At 42.9% G+C, this 25346-nt stretch overlaps 1 protein-coding gene across 1 annotated transcript in view; it reads left to right on the top strand.

The window, feature by feature from the left end:
* NUAK1 (NUAK family kinase 1) overlaps positions 1 to 24692 on the top strand; it is a 123971-nt gene extending 99279 nt beyond the window's left edge. Inside the window, exons 5-7 of the mRNA XM_069229513.1 lie at positions 12243 to 12362; positions 16784 to 16916; positions 20149 to 24692. Of these exons, the coding sequence (XP_069085614.1) occupies positions 12243 to 12362; positions 16784 to 16916; positions 20149 to 21305 (1410 nt within the window). The 3' untranslated portion in view covers positions 21306 to 24692. The remainder of the gene's footprint in view (positions 1 to 12242; positions 12363 to 16783; positions 16917 to 20148) is intronic.
* Positions 24693 to 25346: the final 654 nt, after the last annotated feature.

Genomic DNA, 25346 nt, shown 5'->3' with positions numbered 1-25346 from the left:
GGCTGTGAGGCCAAACCTGCAGTTCCTCCCAAACATTGTTTCACTCCACATCAACCAAGTCATGAAACTACCATTTTTTTTGTAACAACCAGAGACGCTGGTGGCAAGGGCCTTATATGCACTAAACGTCTGGAGGGCATTCATGTATTGCCTAGAAGAAACAAAACAAATCAGGAAGGACAAACATTTTTTTACTTCCTGTGTACCAACACATAAAGGTACACCAGTCATCAATAAGTACATTGCAAGATGGAAGGTACAAACAATCTCAACATACTACAGGACAGCAGGAGTTGCACTGCTATAAAGACCAAGAGCACACTCCACTGGGAAATAGGGGTTGACATTGGATTTCATTGTTAACTTTTCTATAATAGACATCTGCATGGCAGCTATATGGTCTTCTATACATACCTTCACAAAACACTGTTGTGGGAACATTCAGGCCAACAGGCAAGCAAAGTTGGGACAGAAGGTACTAAACCCCTGTTTGCAAATGCAGACCCATTCCGACACAGCCTCCTGCAGAGCAAGAATACTGCTATGAAACGAGTGCACAGCATGTGACTCCAAACAAGATTCATGCTGCAAAATGAAGTGGTCACTTGCCTGTAGTTTTGCAGATTGGAGAATTTTCTGGATACACATGCGACCCTCCCACCTCCTCGAAATGACGTGATTTGAAATTTAGGAATTAATGATGTATGTACAAATAAATAGGAAGCCCAAATTATGGTAGAAGTTGAAGTTGCTGAGAAAAACGAGCATTAGGGATTCTAATTGACCTCTTCTTTGGTAACTATAGGGTTTGTCAATGGATTTAGCAATATGTTACTGCTGATGGACACACACAGACACCACATTTCAGATAAGTAAAAACTTTGAATTTGTTAACTCTTTTTTTAATATAATTTTTGAATACATTTGGAATTTACTTTACTGAGTATTGGCAAAGCCAAGAGGTTTTAGCTGTAAAAGGCTGAACTATTGAGTTTTCCAAAGCTTGTATGTAACATGTGAGCTGAGTCACATTTAGGTGTCCAGTGGAGTTCTGATTGTGAGAGGGTGTTAATAATGGGCCACAATTGAGAGCTTTGAAGCGGAGGCCAAAGACCGTGTGAGTTGGTAGGCCATAACAGCGTTCAGATTATATGCTCATACAATAATTGGCCTTCCTGCAGGGTACACCTAGTGATGGTCACATATGTATAATTTGTGATAACAATTCTGATTATTTACAATAAAATCATTGTTGGTAGTTATTCATATCAAATAACTAAAGAGTCCATATATCTGTCATGTTTAGGCATAGGTTTGTTGGTGTGTGATATGTCTGGATGCAGCAGCAGAAAACTTAAAAAGAGGCACCAGTGCTAGTAAGGCAGTAAGCTTTGTAAGGTACTTAATTGTATTTCACATGTTTTAAGTGATGCCCTTAATTACTTAGGCCACTCCATTTTAGTGACCCCCCTCACACACATTTTTCATCCCACTTAAAGCCCTGTGGCCCACATTAGGCTTTTGCCTACCGATCACTAAAAGCAGTCTTGTAGGTGAGAACTAAAAATTGGGATACAACTTGTGGAGCAGAAAGAAATTTCAATCGTGTTGCTCCTCTGCAGTGCTTATTCTTTATTGTTTGTGGAAGAGCAGGAAAACAGCTGGTGTTTTGTGTCATGGGGAAGTCATGAACTTCACTGAAAGAAAGCTGAAGGCCTGACATCCTCCACTGTGCCACCCCAGGCCAAGATTGCAGGTCCCAGGTCTCGTGGTGCCACCGCTCATGCGTATGGAAGTGGAGCTGCAGCATTTGTTACCTTGTAAAGTTGATGCAAAAGCTACAGAGTTCATTTGCTCCCTGGCAAAGCAGATCCAAAAATCTTCAGCTTCTCTCAGTGTCAAGTGCAAAGGGAGAAACAAGTGCAGAAGACATTAACATGGAGCTCAGGGGCCTGGGGGGGCGAAACAATATGCAAGGAAGGGGAGCAGAATCACAGAGGACTAGATGGGGGATCAACTGGAAGGCGGGGAGAAGCACTACGGGAGGAGGGTGGAGGCAACATATAGGGCACGGGGAGGGAAGCAAACTAACTGGGAGAAAGAATAACATGGAGGAGCGAGGACAAGTAAACAGACAACTGGAGCAGCAAAGGCAACACATGGGCAAGAGCGAGAGAGAGAGGATGCAAAATGGAGTGCTGAGGCAGGAGGAGAAGCATACGAAGAAGACGTGGAAAACAAATACACTTGAATCGAGTGCTTAAAAAGAAAAACAGCACCTGAAAAATGAGCTGTAGAAGGATACAAGTAATGCATCCTAGCTGTAGGGTAGGGAGAAACACAGGTAGACAAAGGAAATTCCACACAAGCGAACTGATGAGAAGTAAGCAAATGAGAGCAAGAGTGAAACGAACCAGTGATAAATAATGGGCAGGCTCTAAACCCACTGTAAGCTCAATATATTTCTCACAACAGCACATGCTCTGTCTAGCAGACAAGACTTACAAAGAATCTGAAAACTGTCATCACATGCATGGGTTTCTGTGGCATATGTTTGATATAAAAAAGGATGGACTCGCCAATGATGCCAAAGGGAGGGTGCAGGCAGAGGAGACTAGAATGAATACAATTCCAGACCTAAAGACTAGATGGTGGAACAGTGCACAGCATGTGTATCCAGAAAATTCTTCAAGCAAAACTACCCCTAGAGGTAAGTAACCAATTCTTATCCCTCTAGTTTTCACTGGAAGTCACTGGAGCATGTTGGAGGCTGCCAAAGTATGATCCCCTTTACGATGCCCAGCAAGAAGTGGAACACCAGTGTGTTGGGCTCCTGAGGTTCTTCAAGAGTTTTTGAATAGTGATACCGTCAAGTAGAATGAACACTCTGAGTTCACTTTTCTCATATGTGCAGGTAAGCCGGGGCGTTGTAAAGTTTCCATAGAACTGCATAAGAATGGAGATGACGAGCCAGAGAAAACAACAAGGTAACAGACCCACTCCAGATACGACACAGGACCTGGAGCAACAGGCCTGCATACGTCATTGCCGTCCCTACTCTTCAGTTTAGGAAAAGGGTTGAAGAAGTACCTCTTTCAATGAAAACTACATCACAATGGAGTAAATAATCCTCCTCTCAGCACTCAAGACCCCACGTGTGTTCTCACTCGGATTGACTCTCTGACTTCCATCCTTTACAGCACCTAGCTGCTTTTTAACTATGTGCTATACGAAGACAATGTAGCATGCAGTAGAAGTAATGTGATTATGATTCTCTGACCCCAGATTTTTTCTAAAATGCATCTATAATTGGGGTTCAGTGAGCCCCTGGATCCCCGCGCCCATGCATGTGAAGCCCTTATGACAACTGTGCACCTGCAGTTAAGCTGCAGGTATGCGCAGCATGTTCCCATTACACGAGCTATTTTTCTGCAGGCGGCAGGAAGTATGCTATAGGGAAGAAAAATGAGCATATTACAGAATGTCGCTGACCTGGGGTAATATAAATAAGTATTACCAGGATGTGCGGATATTAAAAAGGAGCTAAGAACACGGAAGATGAGTGTGGTCCTTCTGTGTATATAAAGACGTCTCCTGAGCTTTAACCCCTTAAGCTCGCTGCGCGGCCTTCAAAAGACGGGGCGTGTTTTCGTGGCGCAGAGGGTTCAGGTGCCTCCCGCAGAAAGTGGAATAACCTTTTGATCATTTTAGAATAATAAGCAAACTGGGTTTCAAAGCTAGCCGAGCAAGCCACATGTGCTGCTTCAGCACGGCCAGTCCGTGTGTCAGAGGCCGGCGTCCCACACACCCCAGCAGATGCTCCGCCGGCGGTCTGCGCTGCCTGGGTTTCCTCACTTCTCATCGCTTTTTTTTTTTACTTTCTTTTACTGAAAATACTGCGTCTCATTAAATAGCTTTCAGCAGACAAGGGACTGAAACATGTGGTAGTTTCCGCTTACATTACCCGAAATACTTAAAAAGGAATGCTCCTTGGATGCAGAGCCCAAAGCTCCTGGCAGCCGTCGGCAGACTCTGCACGTGTTGAAGTGTTTCATCTTTTTACACACACTGCTTCCGGTGGTGTCCTTTATGTATTCATTTATCACATAAGTTTAAGAAAAAAAGGTTCATTTCGCATTCTTCACATAAAACGCACATTTTGATTTTCAGCCAGGCCTAACTTAGACTAAACTAACATGGCCGTCGAGTTCTTTGTTGACGCTGTGCAGTCCCAATACGATTTTGTCCTTCTGAGTAAATATACATTTTGCACATGTATTCCAAGGCACAGAACAAAATCGTGGAGAGTTTGAAATGAAGAGATCTAGAAAATTTAGAAAGGCTTAATAAATGACGCATTGCCCTAACACAGAAATGCATATAATTCAAATGGCACACTTCCTTATCCGTGGGAAAGAATACAAGAACGTTCCTAGCAAGTTGTGAAGTGTGAGAGTAGATTTAGAATAATTAATGAAAATGGAATGCGATTTAAGATTCCCTGAAGTCATTGATGTCCAGTCAGACTTTTTCACATGCTGATTCTGCATTGCGATTTCTGAGGCTTTACTTTTGAAAAGACTCCTTTAGATTTTTCAGTTTATTGTGACTCCTGTACACTCCTAAAGAGAACTAACATGAAGATATTTGATCTCAAACAAGACATAAAAACAGTAGCTGCTTGAAAGTGTGGAACCAGAAGGATATGGCATCAGAATGTCCACTGGCATAACATTTGTGCTAACACAGCCCACTGACTGACTTCCAGTACTTTTGAGGCCTTCTAACCCCAAGCTGTCAAAACAACCTTTGGTTGTAATAGGGATACAGTGGTATTTGAATTTGGCCCTTTCGGATATTGGCTTTTTAACTAACCTCTTTCTGTTATCAGCTTCAGAATTTGTCAATTACATTTTGGTTCAACCAATGGGAGTATTCTTTCTCACCTAATGCTATTGGCTGTTTAGACGTATACATCCCTCTCCAATGGAGAGCTTGCATTGCAGTTCTTGGAAAGCGTTTTACATATCACCGCCCCTCAATCCATCTGCTCCTCATTGCTCATACACAGATACACACTTGTATGCTTGTAACGTGTGTTAGCACATTAAACGACCTATTTTCTTTACCAGTGCTTGTTATATAATTAGTATTGACCGAATGCTCTTACTGCAGTAGGTATTTACTTTTAAATCTATTTGATATTATTACATTTTCCAGTAATACAGGTTCATTGATGTACACAGTTCTACACAATGTTGACATTGATATTGTTATCCAGCTGTAACCTATGAAGACGAAACTACTGCTGCAACCATTATGTAAACATGTATAGGTGCAATCAGAAATAAGAAGATGAAGTTGCATTTCGTGCATATTAAACAATATGGTGCAAGTAAAGAGAACAAATGAGAAAATAAGCCATTTATTCAGTATTTTCTTAGTTGAGCAACAAAGCTTTTCAGTGTGCTTAGGAATGGAAACAATACTCAATAAGCCAGTTTCTGTTTGGATTGGTAGACATGCAGAGAAGGTAGTTGGTGTGAAAGATGGTAAATGAAGAGAGTGGCAAGATGATACGAAGACAGGAAGTTATTTAGAATGACTGATTAGCTGTGAAGATAAGTGACTTTTAAAGTGTTACTAGTAATGGTATTCCAGTGGCAGGAAGTGAGTCTAGAGTGTTGTCTCGAACTTGAGGAGTAGGGAGATTTCCACTGTGTTTAGGGAGTGAGTTCCTGTGGTGCTGTGGTGTGGCTCCTGTAATTTGGAGGACCAAACCCTGGAGTCGGTATAGGAAGGCATGGGAGGAGCTGCAAGGTTTTACTGGCTGAGCAAAGGTTACAAGGATCAACATACCAGGTCAGAGATTCAGAGAAATAATGGGTAGTAAGGTATTGATGGCTTCAGATACAGTTACCAATAGTTTTCATTAAGTTTTGCTTTTGGTTTGTAGGTGTTCCACCTGCTGATCATGTGATGACCTTATGGTATGTCTTGGAAAACTGTCTAAGATTCTTTTAATGCAACATCACAATTAAAATGATGGACGGAGTGTTAAAACATTTCAGGCACTCACCCCAGTCAAAAGATCTGGGTTTAATCCTTTGTTATTTTGCTTGCCATGTCACCCCTATTCAGACCCAGCCATATGCAAATCAGTCTTGACTCTGCTCCCTATGGGAGCAGTCCAGCCCGAACTGCCAAGCCAGGTCTTCCCTGGTCAGGATTCAAGCATCCTGGGACCGGTTTCAGGACATCACCCGTCATCAGCCAGGCTAGCTTGAATCCAGTGGTGCAGCAAACAAGGGACCCACGTCTGGGCATACTGTAGCCACTAAGAGTGCACAAGGCAACATCACAAATAAAATGATGGACGGAGTGTTGGAACTGCCAAGCCAGGTCTTCCCTGGTCAGGATTCAGGCATCCTGGCTCTGGTTTGAAGGTATCACCCTTCATTAGCCAGGCTAGCTTGAATCCAGTGGCGCAGCAAGCAAGGGACCCACATCTGGGCATACCCTAGCCACAAGGCAATTTCACAAAATAAAATCATGGACGGAGTGTTGAAACTTTTCAAACACTCACCCGCAGTCACACATCTGGGTTTAATCCATTGTTATTTTGCTTGCCACGTCAACCCAGTTCAATCCCAGCCATATGCAAATCAGTCTTGACCCTGCTCAACCTACTGATCATCCGATGACCTGGTGGTATGTATTGGAACGCTGTCTAAGATTCTTTTAACCACATTCATTACTTTGTGCACTGGGAAGAAGGCGTAGGAAGGGAAGGTGAGTAGTGTACTATTACATTACCAGTGCTCTAATCAGTCACTGGCTGTATGGAAGGATATGTGTGGATGGATGCTATGGACGATCCAGTTATAAAAGACTCTGGTCAGATGGGGTTGAAAAGAAGGTCACGTTTTTAGATGACAGTGTCAGACGGGTAGGATTGGGAAAGGTGTTTCTAAGTTGCCAAAAAGTTTGGATTGGGTCTGGAATTGGTACAAAGATGACAGGGATGTTGGTTATCTCTGTTTTAGGTGATCACAGAATGAAAATGCAGAGAGTTATCCATTGCTGGATTGTTAAGAGTCAGGTGGATATTTGCACTTAGCCTCGTAGAGAGATGAAGGGTAACAAGAAGGCTTAGGTGTCATGTTCCTGTGGAATCCAGGGCTGTGCCAGTAATGCTAAGGGTAGTTATGAGTGTGGATGGATTAGCAGTGTGATGTGCTGCTGAGAAATTGAGGAGACTACAGACAGAGGAGACTTAGTTGTGGTAGAGATAATAAAGCTGGAGAGCACAAGGCACTTAATTCCTAAGTAACTTATAAGAAAGAAAATTGGGATACCGGGCAGAAGTTGGAGAGGGGTGAATGGTGTATTTTGTTAGCTGTGGTATGATCACAGCATAGTTAAAGGGGTAAATGGGGATCTTATTGTGTTGGTAGATTTGAGTATGGCTGCAAGCTGTGGGTATGTTAGAGAAAAAGGAGACAGTTAAATGGACAATGTAGGTGGAACAGAAGTGCTATAAGGGGGAGGGGCAGAGCTGCGATGAGTGTGTCAGCAGTGTTTATAATAGTAGAAACAGGTAACACTTCTGGCTGAAACGGACGAGTTAGCTAAGGGCTTAAATAGAGTAAAAGGTGTTAATGGTGCAGGTGGCGCATAGTTTGGAATGCAAGGGGAATCTGCGTTTATGAAAATAAAATAAATTAACACAGAGCAAAGGTGAAGTCACGCCAGACTTTTTCTAGGTCTCTCAAAGAGGCGTGGACGATATATTTAAGGGTGTGGCTTAAAACGACTAAGTTAAAAATCTGTACTTCGCATAGTGTGATGCCTGACTGGTATTTTGCTGCTCCTTTCTGTTGTTGCACCCAGATATATAATACAACAAGTAGTATTTTACCTTCAACAAGCCACAACTATTGGCTTTGCCAGTAGTTGCTAGTTGCATAAGATAAATAGCAACAATAATGGATTCATTGTACAAAATATTGTATATGCTTTAGTTCTGAAATGATGACACTGTGAAAGCATTATGAGTCTCTTTGAAGTTACATCAAAGGCAGAGCCGGGCGCTACTGCTGCACAGTTAAGATTTTTTTCACCCAGTGGGTGAGTGCAATAATAGAGAGCTTGATAGGGACCTTGCTCAGCACCTGCTTTTTAGTGCTGAGTACCAGCAGGACCTGGCCCATTTTAATCCCAGTGTGTGCTTCCACTTAGTTTTGATGTCCTGGTTGAAATAGCAGTAGTGTTAGTGGATACTGTTTTATTGTCCGAAAATATAAGCAACATGATGACAGTTCATGAGACCAAAGGCACAGTGGTTTGTAAATGTCACCAGAAATGGCGTTATTGGATCAAAATGCATATAACTTTATTATACTTAATTTTCCAATAAATAGTTAATCTTTAGTTCAAGCGTGTATCTCATACCAGGGCCTAATTCCTTTGCGTTATGGAAAATAATTAACAGGTAGGAATCATCCCTCCTATAGATGTAGAAATCGTTGCCCTTTATATAATAAGAGAAGGACCCTGTTTGGAATTTAGTGGACAGTCCACCAGCCTGCCAGGGAGCCAACGGTCATGGCCTCCACCACCCTGCGAAAGGAGCTTGCTCTGTTTAAAGATCCTTGCCCGCCTGATAAAGATCTCTTTACTATGAAGGTAGTCGCTGTGGTGGCCTCTCCCTTCACTGCGTAGATAGTGGGCACCATATTGAAAGCACGCACTTGGCAAACTTTCTTGTTCAGAGAAAAAAAACTTTACAAAAAGTAAATGGCCCAAGACCCAGGGAGTTTTTTCCGTGTGCATGGGGGAATTCTGCATTTTCCCTCTCTGACAGGTCTTGAGTGACTATGCTACTGCCCTCAGTAAGGTGGCAGACTGTCACTGTGTCCTGGTGACTCTTTGGTGGTCAAGCTCCCAGGGCAGGTTTTTAGGGTCGAGCCTGCGTTGCATGCGCTCGCGCATGAGTATTGCAGCAAGACGCTCTAGTGTTTAGAAAAGGGCTCGGAGCCCTGTCGACCTCACGTCAGTGTTTTTCATTGGTTCGTGGGCTTGCCTAATAAAATCTGCTTGCTCTCATTAGTCGAAGGCCTGCATACGTCATGCCTTTTCCGGTGGCTAGTCCTCCTCGAGCGCATCGACCAAGTACAGAAAACATGCGAGGCTCGCTGTTTTCTGTCCAGCTCGTGGACTACTTTTTTTCTGTAATTTACTAGCGCGATTTCGCTTGGCAGAAGTTGAGCGCTTTACATAGTTAATTGCACTTTTTCGGGTTACGTACATAAATGCCCTTTTGCCAATAGGTGAAAAGTCGGGTTAGGAGTTTACAACGCTATCAGCTTTAACATGAGCAAACGCGAGACCCGTTGCATTGCAAATGCTTGTTTACACTGGTGGAGCTAGTGCAGCTTCCCATGGGTGTAGAACGGATGCTTTACCCTACTCTTAATAGAGCAGAGGAACCATGAGTTAGTTGGGGGTAGCAGCATTTCTGGTTAACAGAAGTACTCTCGCTCACCTAAACTCAAAATGCGACCCTAATTTTTCCAATTTAATAAAATATAGTGAAGATTAATTTTAATTCGTGTATTACAGTTTATATTGCTTTATCAAGAAACGAAGAGCAGGGCAACTATTTTTGGTGCAGTCGAAAAGTAGTGTTTTCCTCTTGGAACAGTTCTTATCACCTAATAGTTCATTTTCATGAATGACCCTCATCCGCCCTCCTTAGTGTGGGGTGGCCACCTGTCATCTGGGGATCCATTGCTGGTTCGGGGTGCTATACTTCGCAGCGGAGGATCCATTGGTGTAAACTGCTTCCCCCACCTCTAAATAGAGTGAGAGAACCATGAGACTGGTGGTCAGGAGAATCTCCACATAATGTCAGTGCTCCCGCTCCGCAAACTCTAAATGAGGCTTTTTGTCTTGTTAGCATACAGTTCAGCTTCATTGCAAGGCAATTTATTTTGTTTTCATCAATAAATGAGGAACAAGGCAAGGATTTTTTTGATATGACTTACAAAATAGTATTATATTGTTGGACTGATCTCTATAATGATAGTGCAGTTTCCCGTTTTGTTTTTTTGCAATATGGCACCACTTGGTGATGGTGCAGCAAACTGACTACCCAGCCGTTTGGCTTGAAAGGGGATTACCAACTTCTCACACACCTTGTTCACTTTTATCCTGATTGCAGGTTGTATGGAATTGCTTGAGTTATATGGGGACAAACTAAGGGGTATCCATGCCGTCGTGCATTTTAGTGGCCACTTCACTAGCTAATTATTTCAAAATGCATACTTTTTTTTTAACTAGCTTAAAACGGCTATAAAAGTACGAGAAGTTCTGTTTCGTTTTAATAAGCCAAGACCGAGCTACATTTAGCTGCTTATTTTAACAATCCGCCGTAAATGCCTTCCATATCAAATTGCAGAGATTAGAATTAAAGATGTATTTCCTGCTCCTACACTTTGGGGAAAGTTCGCTTGAATTACTGCCTCCAGCTCCTCGGAAGTGCCAGGAACATGAAGTAATCCTGACATCTATTCATCTTGTTTCTCTGTATGTGACCGTTTTAATGAGAAGCGCTGATAAGCATCAGTCTGTGAGGATGGGAGTGGATTATAATATAAATACACGCTTTCCTGAATGGACTAAATGAAAACATGGCCGCCCCAGTTTTCAAGTTCCTCAGCTCGAGTCTAAAGGCTCTGTTTTATTTGAATACATTCCACGCCATAGAGGAAATGTGTTTGCTTAAGGAAAACACCGAGTGCTCGGTCAGCCCTCTAGGCCCTCGTGCAGGACCCTGGGCTATAATGGAGCTCAGCGACCAACCTCTAAACTTTTAACAGCGGCCTCGTTTCCTTCGGCTCTGCTGATTGACAGGGCACACTTCTTAAAGCTTAGGGGCAGCGTCGTGCACGCCAGCCCGAGAGACTTGATAAGAAACTGGAATTCCACCCAATTAAAGGAAATGTGAGCCCTGTGGATAGGGCCGCAATCCAAATGCCCCGGCACAGTCTTCGATTTCAGCCGCATTCCATCACACAAAGGCGATCGCATTGTAAAGCGAATACCAGAGCTGGCTGAATGCAAAGGCTAGGAGCTGTTTAAATGCCCTTGACTCTGTAGAATATCCTGGATATAAAGTTTCGGGGGATGAAATCACTGTGGTTCACAGCATCCAGGAGGCAAGCTTCGTGAAAGCAGCATGACTCATTTCCATGGCCATAGGATTGTATTACTCACATTATAAGGGGGTACGTAGAGTGAGTAGTGGAAGCAGTGTGAGGTTAAGTGCCCAATCTTTCTTCCTTTGTCACAATCTTCCTTCGCCATTGCAGGCAGGTGCCTTGTAACGCCACCACCAATGGCCACGGAAGGATCCCTTTCCACCTTGTTGAATGGGTTACAGCCTCAATTTGGAAATAAATACGTTTTCAATGGTTTGTGCCAGATTATGATCGCAAACGATCGATCCATTGGATGCCAATTCAGTATTTGATTGGGATGCCCTTAACTTGCCCTAGCATTCCCGTTTTAGAAGCTGGTAAAATGTTGCCGGCTGCTGAAACGGGATTCATTAACAGAAAAAGCTATAGTTTCTGGTGCAAACACTTCCATTTCCCGTTTGTGAGCCTGTGTGACCAAGGAATAGGCTCCTAAATCTGTCGTTTACTGCGGTGCATTTCCACCTGAGAACCTCTCTGTTCTGTTAGATTCCTTGCTATACTGAGGTAATGGTAGCAGGTGGTCCTATACCCATGTTACTTCCTACATCAATGACTATGTTAATTTCACAAATGGCATGATCATAAAGCAGTTGCTTATGACAAAGGTAGTTATTTCATGAACTTTGAAATGTTGGAAGGCCGTTTCCTGATATGAAAAATAAACACATGATCTGGACTCACGAAAGCAAGCACACCTAGCTATCATGTTTCATTAATGCTCGTGCTGAAAACATTGCCTAACACTAGTTGACAAGCTGAACTTTCACTTTGTCAGCTCTCTCAGGCACCTGCGAGGGCTTACCCTACACGCATCATACTAATGATCGCTACTCTACTCGTAGCCTATCATTCCACATAGCACCCAAAGAAGTGCTTACTGCTATATTTTATACATCGCAAAATGGGTGCTACTTTTATCTTCTAAGATTATGAAATGTTTTCAAATTGACCCATTAAGTGTATGCTTATTTTTCGCAGATTGCCGATTTTGGATTATCAAACCTGTACCAAAAAGACAAGTTTCTTCAGACTTTCTGCGGCAGCCCGCTGTATGCGTCTCCTGAAATTGTTAATGGAAGGCCTTATCGAGGCCCAGAAGTAAGTTTCTCAAGACAGTATTTTTAAACGTTTAAGTTCAATATTTCCTTTGGGCTTTCTCTCTGTATTTCCCAATGCTTGAAGCCCGTTCCCTCTTTCCCCTGTGCTTCTGCAGTATATTCATTCTTCACTTTATATCCACATCAGAATAATTCTACGCTGTTCTCTAATCACCGTTCTTTGTAGTTTCTGATTCGTTTAACTCCGTGGATGAGCATTTTAGGTGCCCAATTATAGTCTCTCCTAGGAGCATCTTCAGGTCACAAGACATCCTTAAACAAGTGAGCGAAATTCCAACCATGCTGTTATTTCCGCAAGTGCCACCAGGCACGATTACAGTGGAGGTACAGCATTGAAAGTGGTACCAAACCGAGAAGTGTGTAAAGCTTGTTTTGTTTGATTATATACATCACGTTTCAGCTGGACTTGGGATGAATTTATTGAATTGGTCTTTACCCTGAAGTGTTCATTTAATTCCCCAACATATTTAAATGCATATAGTAATGACACAGGACCTAAACACATACTATGTATCCTTCAGATCAAATGTTGACGTTTCAAAAGGATACTCCAGGAAGGACTTAATACCCTTTAATTTCTTGTTTGAAGATTTGCGGGAAGAGCGTTTAATAACGTCAACGTCTCTCTGAAAAGTGAATTGTCACCTTTCCTGATCTCTAGCTTCTGCTGGAAGACGAGAGCACATATTTGTGCTGGTGATTAGTTTTATTCTTTTTTGAGTGTGCCAATAGCACATCTCAGCAGTGGGAGAGACAACGTAAACATCTGCCAAGGCATTACAGGTTGGAATCAAGTTAGAAAATGGAGGGTGTCTTACTGATATAATTCTTTACATGGTCACCACGAGGCAGTGGTTTGAGAATCTTAGAGTCTGGGGGACATCCGCACCTGGGGGTTCTGAATAGATTAAGGGGGTGAGGCAATATCGGATGGTGGAGCTGTGTCTATGGATGCCTCCGCATTGGAGGCCTCTGTGTGCCCACAGATAAAACTGGACGGGCGGATGTTGGTTGGAACTGTAGCCAGGGTGTGTCTCGGACCTGCCCAATGCCTTATAGTCTTACAGTGGGCTGAAGCAACACTCAGAAGTCTTCATGAAATATACAGAGGTTCACCAAGACTCTTGGGAGGTGGCCCATGAAAAACTTCCATTAGCCATGTAGGACTGTTAGAGGTCGAGATGGAAGAACCAGACTAATGGAGGTGGGGGGTGGGGGGGGCATGAGAGGTAAGCCTTACTCTTGTGGATGGTGAATGCATTTCAAATCAAAGGCAGACCAGTTGCCAAGCAGACTGGACAACAGAGTGGTGGTTGATGTTTGGTGAAGCTGGTAGCTATGTAAAAGTAATCCCTGCACACCAAGCAGCAATTCAGATTAAGTGAACACAGTTTTATGGAGCTGAAAAATTACACTTGTACATGATGGCAGATAGGCAACTGGAGGAGGGTATTCAGCTCCACCATACTTTTCTGAATGCTTTCATTGTTTGATGGGGATAACTGATAAGAGGGTGCCCGGAAAGGAAGTGCTGAGGTGACCCCAGGGGACTTCTCATGAAGCAGCTTCGCATGCAGAATGTCCCTTTCTGATGGTTGTGAAAAACGTCTGAGACACATTGAGTGAAGGCCAACTACACAGCACTCTCTAGAGGTTGTCAAAACGATGTTGGTTTCTGTCTAGAGATTAGGACTCCCACGAGGCACACACGAGCCAGAGAGAGCATACCTGTCCTGTTGCCTGCCAAAGTCACCAGATTGAAAATACACAGAGGTTGGAGATCATTGGGTGTAGTTCCACGTTTAGAAAATTCCCCGACTTGCTAATACACTATGCAAAGTGAAAATAACTTGCGTTACAACTCGAGATAGTAAGAGGAAGTTGTCTCACATGAAGCAAACATGAAATGGTGCAAAGACTTGGTGTGAATGGTCTTTATGTGATTTGTTTTGATATTGTGTTTTTCAACATTTACCCCCCCAGCCTCCACTTTTTTTCAGTACTCTGTTGGGGCTTCCCACTATTCCTTTCTCTGACCTCTTTCCTTCACTCCAAGTCATCTGCCCCACCTTTACTCAACTGACACCAAAGGTAGAAGCCCTAGGAACTTGGGGCCATATGTACAAACACATTTTCCCATAGACACAGAATGGGTAAAACCCTTTGCTACATCTGGCCCTTCGTCCTGTCTTTCAAATGCTCTTGTCCCACAGTGCTGTATACTTGCCCCTCATCAAATTCTCTCTCCATCCAGTTGCTTCTTAACCCCATGATTTGAAAGTCTTGGACATTTAGTCGTGCCATCTGGTGTGGTTACACCATATTTTATTTTAACAGAGAAGACCGAAAGGCCTTTTCCATGTAGCCTGCCAAAGCACCACCTTTCATTGGGGAGGGGCCACTGTAGAACGCAAATAGAGTTCCACGTATTCATTCTCAAGATTATTGTCTCTTATGTATTGAGTGGGTGACTCTGAGAATCCTCCTACTTCTTGAAATTACCAATGTGGCCATTTCGTGATTCAATGTGAAATCTTGAAGGACACAGGCGCACATCAAATGTCTTATACATTGAAACTGAAGACTTAAATTCAACTATATAATTTGTTACTGCTTTTGTGACATGAAGGCATAAAATAAAATGTTTTTGTAAAAAAGACTTAAAAATGTACAGGACTGTACAGGATAAAGAAGAGGACGTAGTAGGAAGAAGGAGATATTTCCCTCAGCTACAGGAATACTTCATCATAGCACAGCAGCAAAGAGTATTATAATGGCTGGAGGAAGAGGTGCTTCCCTTGCTCCTACTTGGAAATAAGTGTCACCCATTTGGATAGGGAGAACATATCTCGAGCAGCTCCATGTCAGATCAGTGGTGCTGGAATAATTTTCAGAGTAGGGTTGCGGTCATCAATGTTACATCCATGAACAACTAGGGATTCTGAAAAATTCAAGCATCACACAAAGCACATGTGTTGCAACTATGCCACGCCTATTCAGTAGGAAAGTGGTAAGGTGGTAGTACGTAGCTTGTTTTGCATTCAGAAGCACATGCTCACAAATAAATTACTAAAGCATGGTGTGGTAGAGGTAAGCAGATGGTACATTTTCCATTGATATGGCAGCTGAGTTTGCATAGACACTACATAGTGCACAAACGATGATGTGTGTAAATTGGGTTTCCGTGATTATTTATCATTTTTGCATCACCAAGTAAAGTGTCTTGATTTGTTTTGATTCTAATAAAATCTGTTTCCACCACACTTCAGAATGAAAAGTCCTTAATTTATGCTTATCTATTTGTATTTCAATATGTGTACAGTTCATGTACAGGTTTGTAAATTGGTTGAATGTTAGAAGAAAACAACATCCTACAGCCTTTCCTTTCACCCAGGCAAGATTGTCACATAGTTCCTTTTACAAAATCCTCACACTTTGCAGTAAGAGAAAGAAAAATAAAGACCGTTCTCCGTGTTTAAACAATGAGCAGCATTTGTTTCAGAAGAGATAAGCTGATATTTGACCTCTGTCTTTTAAAACACAATAAATGTGACAAGATAAAAACAAAATGTAAAGTCATATTTAATGCTCCTTCACCTTCCTAACAGCAGCATGGTTGTTTTGGTAGAGCTGCAGCACACACACACCAGCCCTACTTCCAGTGCTTATGTGTCAGATAATCACCGGTGAACACCCAATCAGTAAGTTCTATTCTAAATGAACTGTCTCTTACATCCCTGTCTCATCTTTAATGCCAAGCACATGTGCAGTAACTCATTAAGGGCCTGATTTAGAAGTTGGCTGAGGGAATACTCCGTTGCAAACGTGACGGATATCCCGTCCTCTGTATTACGATCCTCATAGAATAAAATGGGATCGTAGTACAGCGGACGGGATATCCGTCAGGTTTGTGACCAAGTATTCCCCTCCGCCAACTTCTGAATCAGGCCCCAAGTCTCCACTCGAGGATTACCTGTGACCATGGCTTTGGAGGCCGATTCTTGTATTGACAGAAGTGTCCTGGCTGGGTCTGTTTAAGCAAGTGTAGGTAGGGTATTGGTATAAAATTAACTTGGACCCACACCTTAAAAGAACGTCGATTCTCCAAGTCGATTGTCAGTTTAACTCTCTCTCCCCGCCTCCCTAATGTGACGAGCCCCATACACACCTTGCGCGTTTATCCCATATCTCACAGATATTCATTGGCCTAAGGCTTAGTGGAGGCCCCTGGAAGGGTTGGGTGCCCCTCCGCAGCTCTGCGGCTGCCTGGCCTGTGTTAGGCCCCTGCTGAGAATATGCTCGCCTTGGGTGACTAGGAGGCTGTGCGCTGTTATGCGTGCTGCGATTCGTGGACAAGCCTGTCTTCTTCTTGTAACTGCTTCCCTTTTCTCCTTCCCGTAGGTTGACAGCTGGGCCTTGGGCGTGCTGCTTTACACTCTGGTTTATGGCACCATGCCTTTTGATGGGTTCGACCACAAGAATCTAATCCGGCAGATCAGCAGCGGAGAGTACCGAGAGCCGACGCAGCCGTCAGGTATGAGCCTGCGCAGGAGAGATGCGCGCGATGACAGGCCTGCCCGCCTGGGCATGCAGATGACAAGTACAGGACGCTTCCCTGTGACTGTCATCAAAGCGTCTTGCGCACGCACCGTGTCAGCTAAAGATGCTTCCTTTGACATGCAGCGTGGTTTAGAGAGCCTTGGGGGCTTTGTGTGAACGCAAAACACGCAACTGCTAAAGACGAGGCAATGTTGTCGCCAGTATAAAGCGTAATTGCGGAGAGAGCCTGCCCGTTAATGCGCACGAGACAAGGCACACGTTATTGAGACTGGCAGCGAGATTTCTTTGAAAATGATAAGACGTTCATTGGTACAGAGTGATGTCCGTATGTGAGCCTGCCCGTGTGTTTCTGTGTAGTGTATATATGTTCCAAATCAAAGGGCCATTTTCTAATATGATGTAACAGGTGAGGCGCATGGAAACACGTGCTGCAGCACAGAACAGTTCTTAAACACCTAAAAATCTTCGCTGCCTACTTGTACGTTTCCCAGTTATGGCCCTCCTGCATGTGTTAGAGGAGTGACCGAGAAGAGAATAGGGCCACATACAGTTTGGTAGAATTTACATAACTATCACGGCAGGGCCTTGCTGTGTTAGGGAGAAAACAAAATAAGATAGCTTCTTTGGGTACCACGCATTATTCATCAGACAGAAGGTCCTTATTAGAGCTAAAATTTCAAGTACAGCTTTTAACACAGGCCACTTTAGAACAAACAGGGTGAAGAAGAGTTGACCTTAAGTTAAAAAAAATAATCATACACTAAACTGTTTGACTTTGTTCGAGAGCTTTGCCTTGTATTTCGCGGGTGAGAACCACCCTTTAAGGTCGCAATCGCTCCTTTATGCTTTGCACCATCTGGGTAGTAGGCACAATTACGAATCTGTCGGAGTTATTTATTAACAATTATTGGAGGTTCATGCGCATAAAGCTGCCCCAAGGTTAGTATTATTAAAGAGGTGCATCGCATGTAACTGGGTGCACTGCTAACTAGATACGTGACCCAATTAACGAAACAGGTGCATCCATCTTAATTAAAATGTAGCACATAGGGAAAAATGTGTGCTGCACACATGCCCACGTGAGGGTGGAGCTTTGAAGCCACCACACAATAGTATTACACAAGAGGCAACAAGGCTTTTCAGAAGTCTGTGACTGCACCTACCCTGGTGGGGTCTTTCAGAGGGACCCACAGATCCTCAGTGCAGATACTGACAGGCACCAAGAGCATCCTTTGAAGAGGGCGAGGGATGCTCCCACAGAAGTCTCTGACTGCACCCTCCCTGTGGATCAAAGGGTGTTCATTTGTAAATGGGGCCTTCAATACCGCCCCATAAAGAATTCTTGAGGTGGTGCACTAAATATGCACCACTTTCCACAGTCATTGTGAACAACTTGGTCCTATGTGCCCTTGTGCGCACATTGACACGGGCTGCTAATAATAGTATGTCTCACAGCTATGGTAGCCAAAGCCTTCCCGTTCTCATTGCTTCTGAAATGGCGTTGGCATCATTGCTGTCTCATAAGTTGCTTTAACCCGGGAAGACGTGCGGTTGACTTCATTCTATTGGCATTGTGTCATTGAAGATAACACTTTTATTACTGATTGAATGTAAAAAATAAAAATCTGTTTTGTTGGCTACAACAAATGCAAAAACAACAAGTGATGGACGGAATGCTGAACATTGTCAAACATTCACCCCCAGTTAACAGATGGGTGTCATAACAGCTCAGTCACTGCGTTAATTTTTTACTTTTTTTGTGTTTTCAATCTGCCCCTTGATTTAAGGCTTTTTTTTAACATGCAGGCAAGCAGCAGGTCAATATTTCGGGATTGAAAACCTTTAACTTAAAAAAAAAATGGATTTGTTTCCTGCAAAGATGTTAGACATCAAATTCAGTGTTCTAGTCCTATAAGAGAACGTATTGTCTGCATGATAAATGCACAGAGTAAGAAATGTTGGTGGTGTGCATCAGCCTAATACCAATACCTACGTCGAGAATAGACCTTGATGCTTAGATCTCTACTGCCTAGGACAAAAATCGCATTCAAGAAACTAATAGTAAAAACAAGTCCATACTTAACCTTTGCATCCCTTTTTATTCCCTCTCCTAATGACGTCCCGTTTCTGTTTAGCTATTGTAGGTGTTCGCTGTCTGAGTAAACTTTCTGATTCATGATGTTTGCCTAAGTATCTAGCAGAAAATTAGCACAACTGGCCCTGGCTAATGTGTCACAGTCAAGTCTCTCTCAAATGTCATCTCAGTAGCACACCAGCATACATCGAAGGGACATTCTGATAAGGTTAGCGTAAACGTACCGTATCTTTAAGTGCACCAAGTTGCTGGCTAGTGGTACTACCGAGACAAAACTCTGCATAAAGCTGACTGTGGACAACCTATGATGCATCTTAAGGTAAAAGGGAACAGTCCTTAGGCTAGCCGTACACAAAATAATCCACAAATAAATTTAGGCCCTCATTACAACCCTGGCGGTCAAAGACCGCCAAGCCTGTTCTGACGATTGCACCGCCAACAGGCTGGCGGTGCAATCCTGCTAATTCCGACCACGGTGCACCGCTGGGACTGTCGATTTACCTCACGTTGGTCCCGGCGATTGTAATCCCCCAGGGCAGCGCTCCCCAGGGGATTAGGAGTCCCCCTCCCGCCAGCCTTTTCATGGCGGTAGGAACTGCCATGAAAATGCTGGCGGAAAGGGGAGTCGCGGGGCCCCCTGCCACAGCTCCATGGAGCAAAAGCACGATGGGTGCAACTGCACCCGTCGCACCGCCGCAGCACCGCCGGCTCCATTTGGAGTCGGCTCTTGTGTTGCAGCCGACATCCCCGCTGGGCTGGCGGGCGAAAACGAGGTTTCCGCCCGCCGGCCCAGCTGGGAACTCGTAATGGCCACCGCAGGAGTGCAGCTGCATTGGCGGTCGCACAATGGTTACCGCTGCCCGCCAATGTTGTAATGAGGGCCTTAGTGTTGTACTGTTGGAAAAAGGTGCTACATACATGCTCCTAATAGAACTTGTCAACAATGCTGCTGTATAAACCAGTTGTTCCCTTCAAGAGAGTTATTTTGACTAATGTACCTAAAAACTATAAACACTGTGGTTTCTTACAAACATTTGTGGTATGTTTGTGTATTCAGTTCTGTGCAATTCTTGCATCTTGTGATATCACAACGTTATATATTTTTTTACAGATGCCCGTGGCCTAATAAGATGGATGCTGATGGTTAATCCCGAACGTCGAGCCACCATCGAAGATATTGCCAATCATTGGTGGGTCAACTGGAGTTACAAGAGCAGTGTCTGTGACTGTGATATTTTAAAGGACTCGGAGTCCCCTCTCCTTGCCAGATTTATTGACTGGCACCATCGTTCTTCTGGTCGCTTGTTGGAGACTGAGATCAAAAGTAAGTGCCTTTCCAAAGCGCCTGCCTCTGAAGCAGCGCTGGAGCGACAGAGATCTCTGAAGAAATCCAAGAAGGGAAATGACATTGCACAGACTCTCCAAGGTGAAGGTGATGAAAATCTATCCAAATCCATCTCTAAGAGACCAAAAAGCATCTTAAAGAAACGAAGCAGTAGTGAGCACAGGTCACACAGTACGGGGTTGATTGAAGGCGTGGTTCCTAATACTGCATTGCCTTCTTCTTTCAAGACTGATAAGGACCTGTGCCGAACTGGGGTGCCTGGAATCAGTGCTGTGGAACTGAAAATACCAGGAAAAGGTGGCACCAAGCAGTCCTCTCCAATGCCGAAAAAGGGCATCCTAAAGAAGACGCCACAGAGAGAATCTGGGTACTACTCTTCACCGGAACGGAGCGAGTCTTCAGAACTGTTGGACAACAATGATGGAACTGAAAGCAGCGACACATCCCCCAAAACATCGGACCCGCCTAGAACTCTTTCCCACAGCCTGTCCTACCGCCGAAAAGGCATCTTAAAACACAACAGCAAGTATACCACCTGCAGCACTGAGGGGGACCTGGTCAGCCAATCTGAACAAGTTCTGAAATCTGCAGAAGATGGATCCATGTCTGGAGAAGGGCTCTCTTGTACTTACAGCCGTCCTTCTACTGTCACCAGTGATGACAGTCTACTCTCCAGCGACTCCTCGGATGTGCTCGATTTACCAGGGAACCGACCTGCAAGGCAGCGAATCCGCACCTGTGTCTCAGCTGAAAATATCCTACAGCTGCAGGACTTTGAAGGACTGAAGAAATATACCCGTCCGCAGAACCTGAAGCGCTACCGGAACCGGCTGGCGGACAGCAGCTTTTCTCTTCTTACAGATATGGATGATGTGACTCAGGTGTATAAAAAAGCTCTGGAGATCTGCAACAAATTAAACTGAGGGAAGGAAGTCAGACGCTAGGAGTCGTCAAAAGGAAACTATTCAGTGTACCTTTATGATGGAATAAAAGTTTAATAGTTCATTGCTGACAGTTGAAGTTTATGGCAGTTAAAAAGTTGCTTTCTCCAAAATTCCCACATTTTGTGGTTTGACCAAAATCAGACATCTAAGGATATGACCTAAATCTACATTTAAAAATGCATGTCTTGAGAGTGCCAAATTTCTCAAAATGTACAGTTGTTCCAAAGCCTTATTTTTTTAGAATAGTGGATTGCCTGAAAAGCATACGTTCACCCTCCACCCTATCCTAAATCAAGTGCATTTCAAATGAAATTCATATGCCTCAGATGATGTATTCATACACCCCAGTTCTAGGAATAAAAGCACCATTTAGTGGGTAAAAGGCAGGGTTATAGGATTTCAGTGAGAGGCTGATATTCAAACTCTGCTCAGAGACAAGTTACATTTTCTAAAGTGCTACTCATTGCAGGACTGCGACTAGGTCCTCAGCGAAAAATGACCATGCACGCTAAAACCAGTGCAGGGTTCCATCTCAAATGTGCATGTTTGAAATGTTTAGGTAACACAATCATTCTAATTTGTCCCGTTAGCCAGTTTCTTCAATGTCGCCTGATTTTAGAAAGGTCTTCTCTCAGGAGTCTGCTTAATACGCTCTCCTTGCCCTTCCAGCCTGTATTACCTGCAGTTAATCGGATGCGATCCAGACTCCTGTAAATGGGCTGCTTTAGAAGTCACAATGACTGCAAGTAATCGGTGTTTGCTGTGCTTGTCAACAGATGACCTCCAAGAAGTTAGGCATGAGGTTCAACTTCCGGGGTTACAATGGGCACACAAGTTGATGGCTACGGTAGCATCTTTTTGCCATTGCATACTTTTGCATATGTACCTTGAAAACCAACTTACGTTATGAGCACCAGAGTGCACACAGCGCAGTATGCAGGCACATGTATGATATATCACAAGTGCCTAAAATGAATAGATAGTAGGAACAGCAAATACTACATTCTGCCCTGAAATGCCCAAGGTTGGTATATTTAACCAACATTCCAAATTTTCCCAGCCCACCAAGTTAAAATCCTTGTAATAATATTCAGGAATGTTTCCAAATGTGGATAAGCGGATCAGCAAAACACAAGATTCACAGCGGTTTTTTAGCACAACTGTAGGTAAACTTGCACTGTCAGCAAAGACTACCCGGTTTGAGGATACCAGGGAGCGTCCCAGAACGGTATCCCTGTAGAAGGTTTGTCAGTACGTCATTAGGAGTTGGTTGTGAGGCATGTGGCGGAAGGAATAGCATTGTAAGTCAGAAAACCCCTTTAAGTTTATATGACCTCTTGTCTAACCGTTTATTTGAGGTTATGTGTGTTTTTGGAAAACATGGACAGGATATTGATTAAAAGCGGCGCGCGGGATTGATGACTGCAAAATAGCTTTGTGTATGACAGAAACGGCAGAAACGTGTCGACACCTGACTGCGACATTAAAATACAGCTGTTTCTGTGTATGTGTGTGTGTATATATATATATATATATATATATATATACACACGCACACACACATAATCTCAAAAGCAGCATTATCATTAAGGTTGAAGTGATAACACAGAAAGGAATTTAACATTATAAGAGGATTAAGGAAAAGGTCGGTGAAAAACCGGCAGATAGAAAGAAATGTCAGAGACAATGAAATGTAGGGTGTATGTGGTTTTAGAAATGGGTAAATTAGGAATGTTTATTCCCATAAAGGTACATTTTTACTCTTATCTACTGGATTAATGTTGTTGAAAATACAGTGCTAACCTAACTGTTTTGGACACATTCAATATTTATTCTGAGCGATTGCAAATGTAAAAGCTACGTTAATGAATGACTCAGATGTTTTTTCCGAACCTGTTCTGTAAGCCCGTAATGTTTTGATGTAATTGTTACACAATTAGACCCTAAATCCAGTGGGAAGAGCAAAGGTCTTTAGCTCCATCTAATAGCGTCTTTTCATTCCCCTTGCATGTTATGGACTTTGAAAGCAATTTAAATATAGCCTACTTTCGGCACTTTTTGCTAATACAGGAAGTTTAAAATGACAGAGCAAGCCCCTTTTGACGAGTCTGTGTGTCTATGACACGGGTATATTTTATTACGGTCTGAATTTTTAGAACCGCCTTTCCAGAATAAATCTAAAGACAAAGGACTCACTAGAAATCTTGCAAAATCATCCAAATGTTCCAAAGTCCGTAGAAACAGGAAAACAATATTTACAAACAATACAGACATCAGCACATATATGTGTCAGTTGGTTCTTCACCATGGTACTAGAGTCACTTGACAGTACTCAGAACTATTCACATGTTAATTGACTTCAGGGAGACTGTCTTCCAAATTATTGCTCATGTACGTTTCACAAAAGCTTCTCTGTGTGTCACTCTTTCTGTATATTTACTCGGAACGTGCATATTTTGAAACAAGTTGTTTTGCCATAGGCATTGAACAGTTACACAACAACAAATACTTTAAGGCAGATTTTTCACTGCTACCTGGTTAAACCAGCAAACCAGCCTGAAAATGCTCTGTGCTCACGAAGCACACTAGGTCTCCTTTCTAATTCTTATCTAACTTTTTAAAGATCCTACTGTGACCAGGACTTTCCACACGTTGTTTAACATTCAGCAGTTACAAGGAGGCAATAATCTCGGTGGCACATTCCCCTAGAGAGTGGTAAAGCTGTGCTTAAGGAAAGGGTCATTTACAGTGTAGGAGTCTCAAATCATTGTCCTGTTTATAGCTGTCATTGGAATTCATTTGGATAACTTCCACACACAACCTTGATAACATAAGAAATTATGGAAACTGGTCTGAAATATAAATATTACTAGGAATATTAGGAGGTTTCATAAAAGATGATGATGAAGAGATTTTACCTGGGCCTACTGTTCTACATAAATAAATACAAATGTGAACGAATGATTGACTGCTTATTGCCAAACTGGAAATATGCTGTAGGGACTTACTGGCATGTTATCATTCCTAGAAGAAAGAAAAAGACTTGACTGCACATTTTTATTATTACTATTGTGATTTTTTTTATTATTTAACGGTTATTATTTTTTGTAATGTAAAAGTGTCTTTTTTATTTGACAATGCCTTCTTATTATTTATTGCTCTGAAAGCCATTTCAAAGGTATAATATATTTGGTGTAATTTAATTGGTGCATTTTATTTTGCAGCTCCTGCCAAAATTTGTGTTTTACTGGTATTGTAGTTTGAGCCCCAGGAGGCACACTTGGGAAATGCTGGATAATCACCTAAAATGTTTGTATTTTTATCTGATACCGTTTTTTTATTAATTAAAGTTCAATCATCAAATTATTATTGTCCCTGGATGTAATTGCATTGTATGTTGAACAGAGTGAGTGAACTGAGTGAGACCAAAATATTTGAAGTGGAAGGTCTTCACGGTAGCAGGGATTTAGATGGTGGTACCGGCATGCCACAAGGATAGGGTTTGTTCATCGGTAGTGATGGGAAATTGAGTTGTGGCAGTGCTAGGGTCCTGTTGATGGTCGAAAATGCTGTATTTTGAGGTGAAGAATACTGAAGAATTCAGAGAGCTTGTTGCAGGAGATGGCAGTAGTAACAGTGACATTTTTGATGAAGACGAAGATTTCCTTCCTTCTTTTAGTTTTGTTGTCTATGCGATCTGTAAGAGCTGTGCACTTGATGTTCCATAGCTGCTGGTGGTAGAATCTTAAGGTAGATTTTACAATGTGTTTGTCTACTATTTCCTAATTCAGGCAGGCATGCAAGGTACATTTGCAACATGTACTTGACCCTCTAAGAAAGCAATGATTATTTGAAGGCCCAATTTGAGAGTTATGGTCTTTGATTTTCAGACTTTCTGGTGAAGGAAATTAAGGTTGTGCTGTTTCTTGCCTCTCCCACTTTAGAGAGAAATATAGTTCGCTATTGATTGTGTTAAGAACTTGAAAGCCTTTTGGATAGATGACACTTAGACCTTTGCCA

This window comes from Pleurodeles waltl, chromosome 4_1, assembly GCF_031143425.1.
Source record: "Pleurodeles waltl isolate 20211129_DDA chromosome 4_1, aPleWal1.hap1.20221129, whole genome shotgun sequence".
In the NCBI taxonomy this organism is placed as follows: Eukaryota; Metazoa; Chordata; class Amphibia; order Caudata; family Salamandridae; genus Pleurodeles; species Pleurodeles waltl.
The sequence above is the reverse complement of the archived record's forward strand: the minus strand, read 5'-3'. Positions and strand labels throughout refer to the sequence as shown.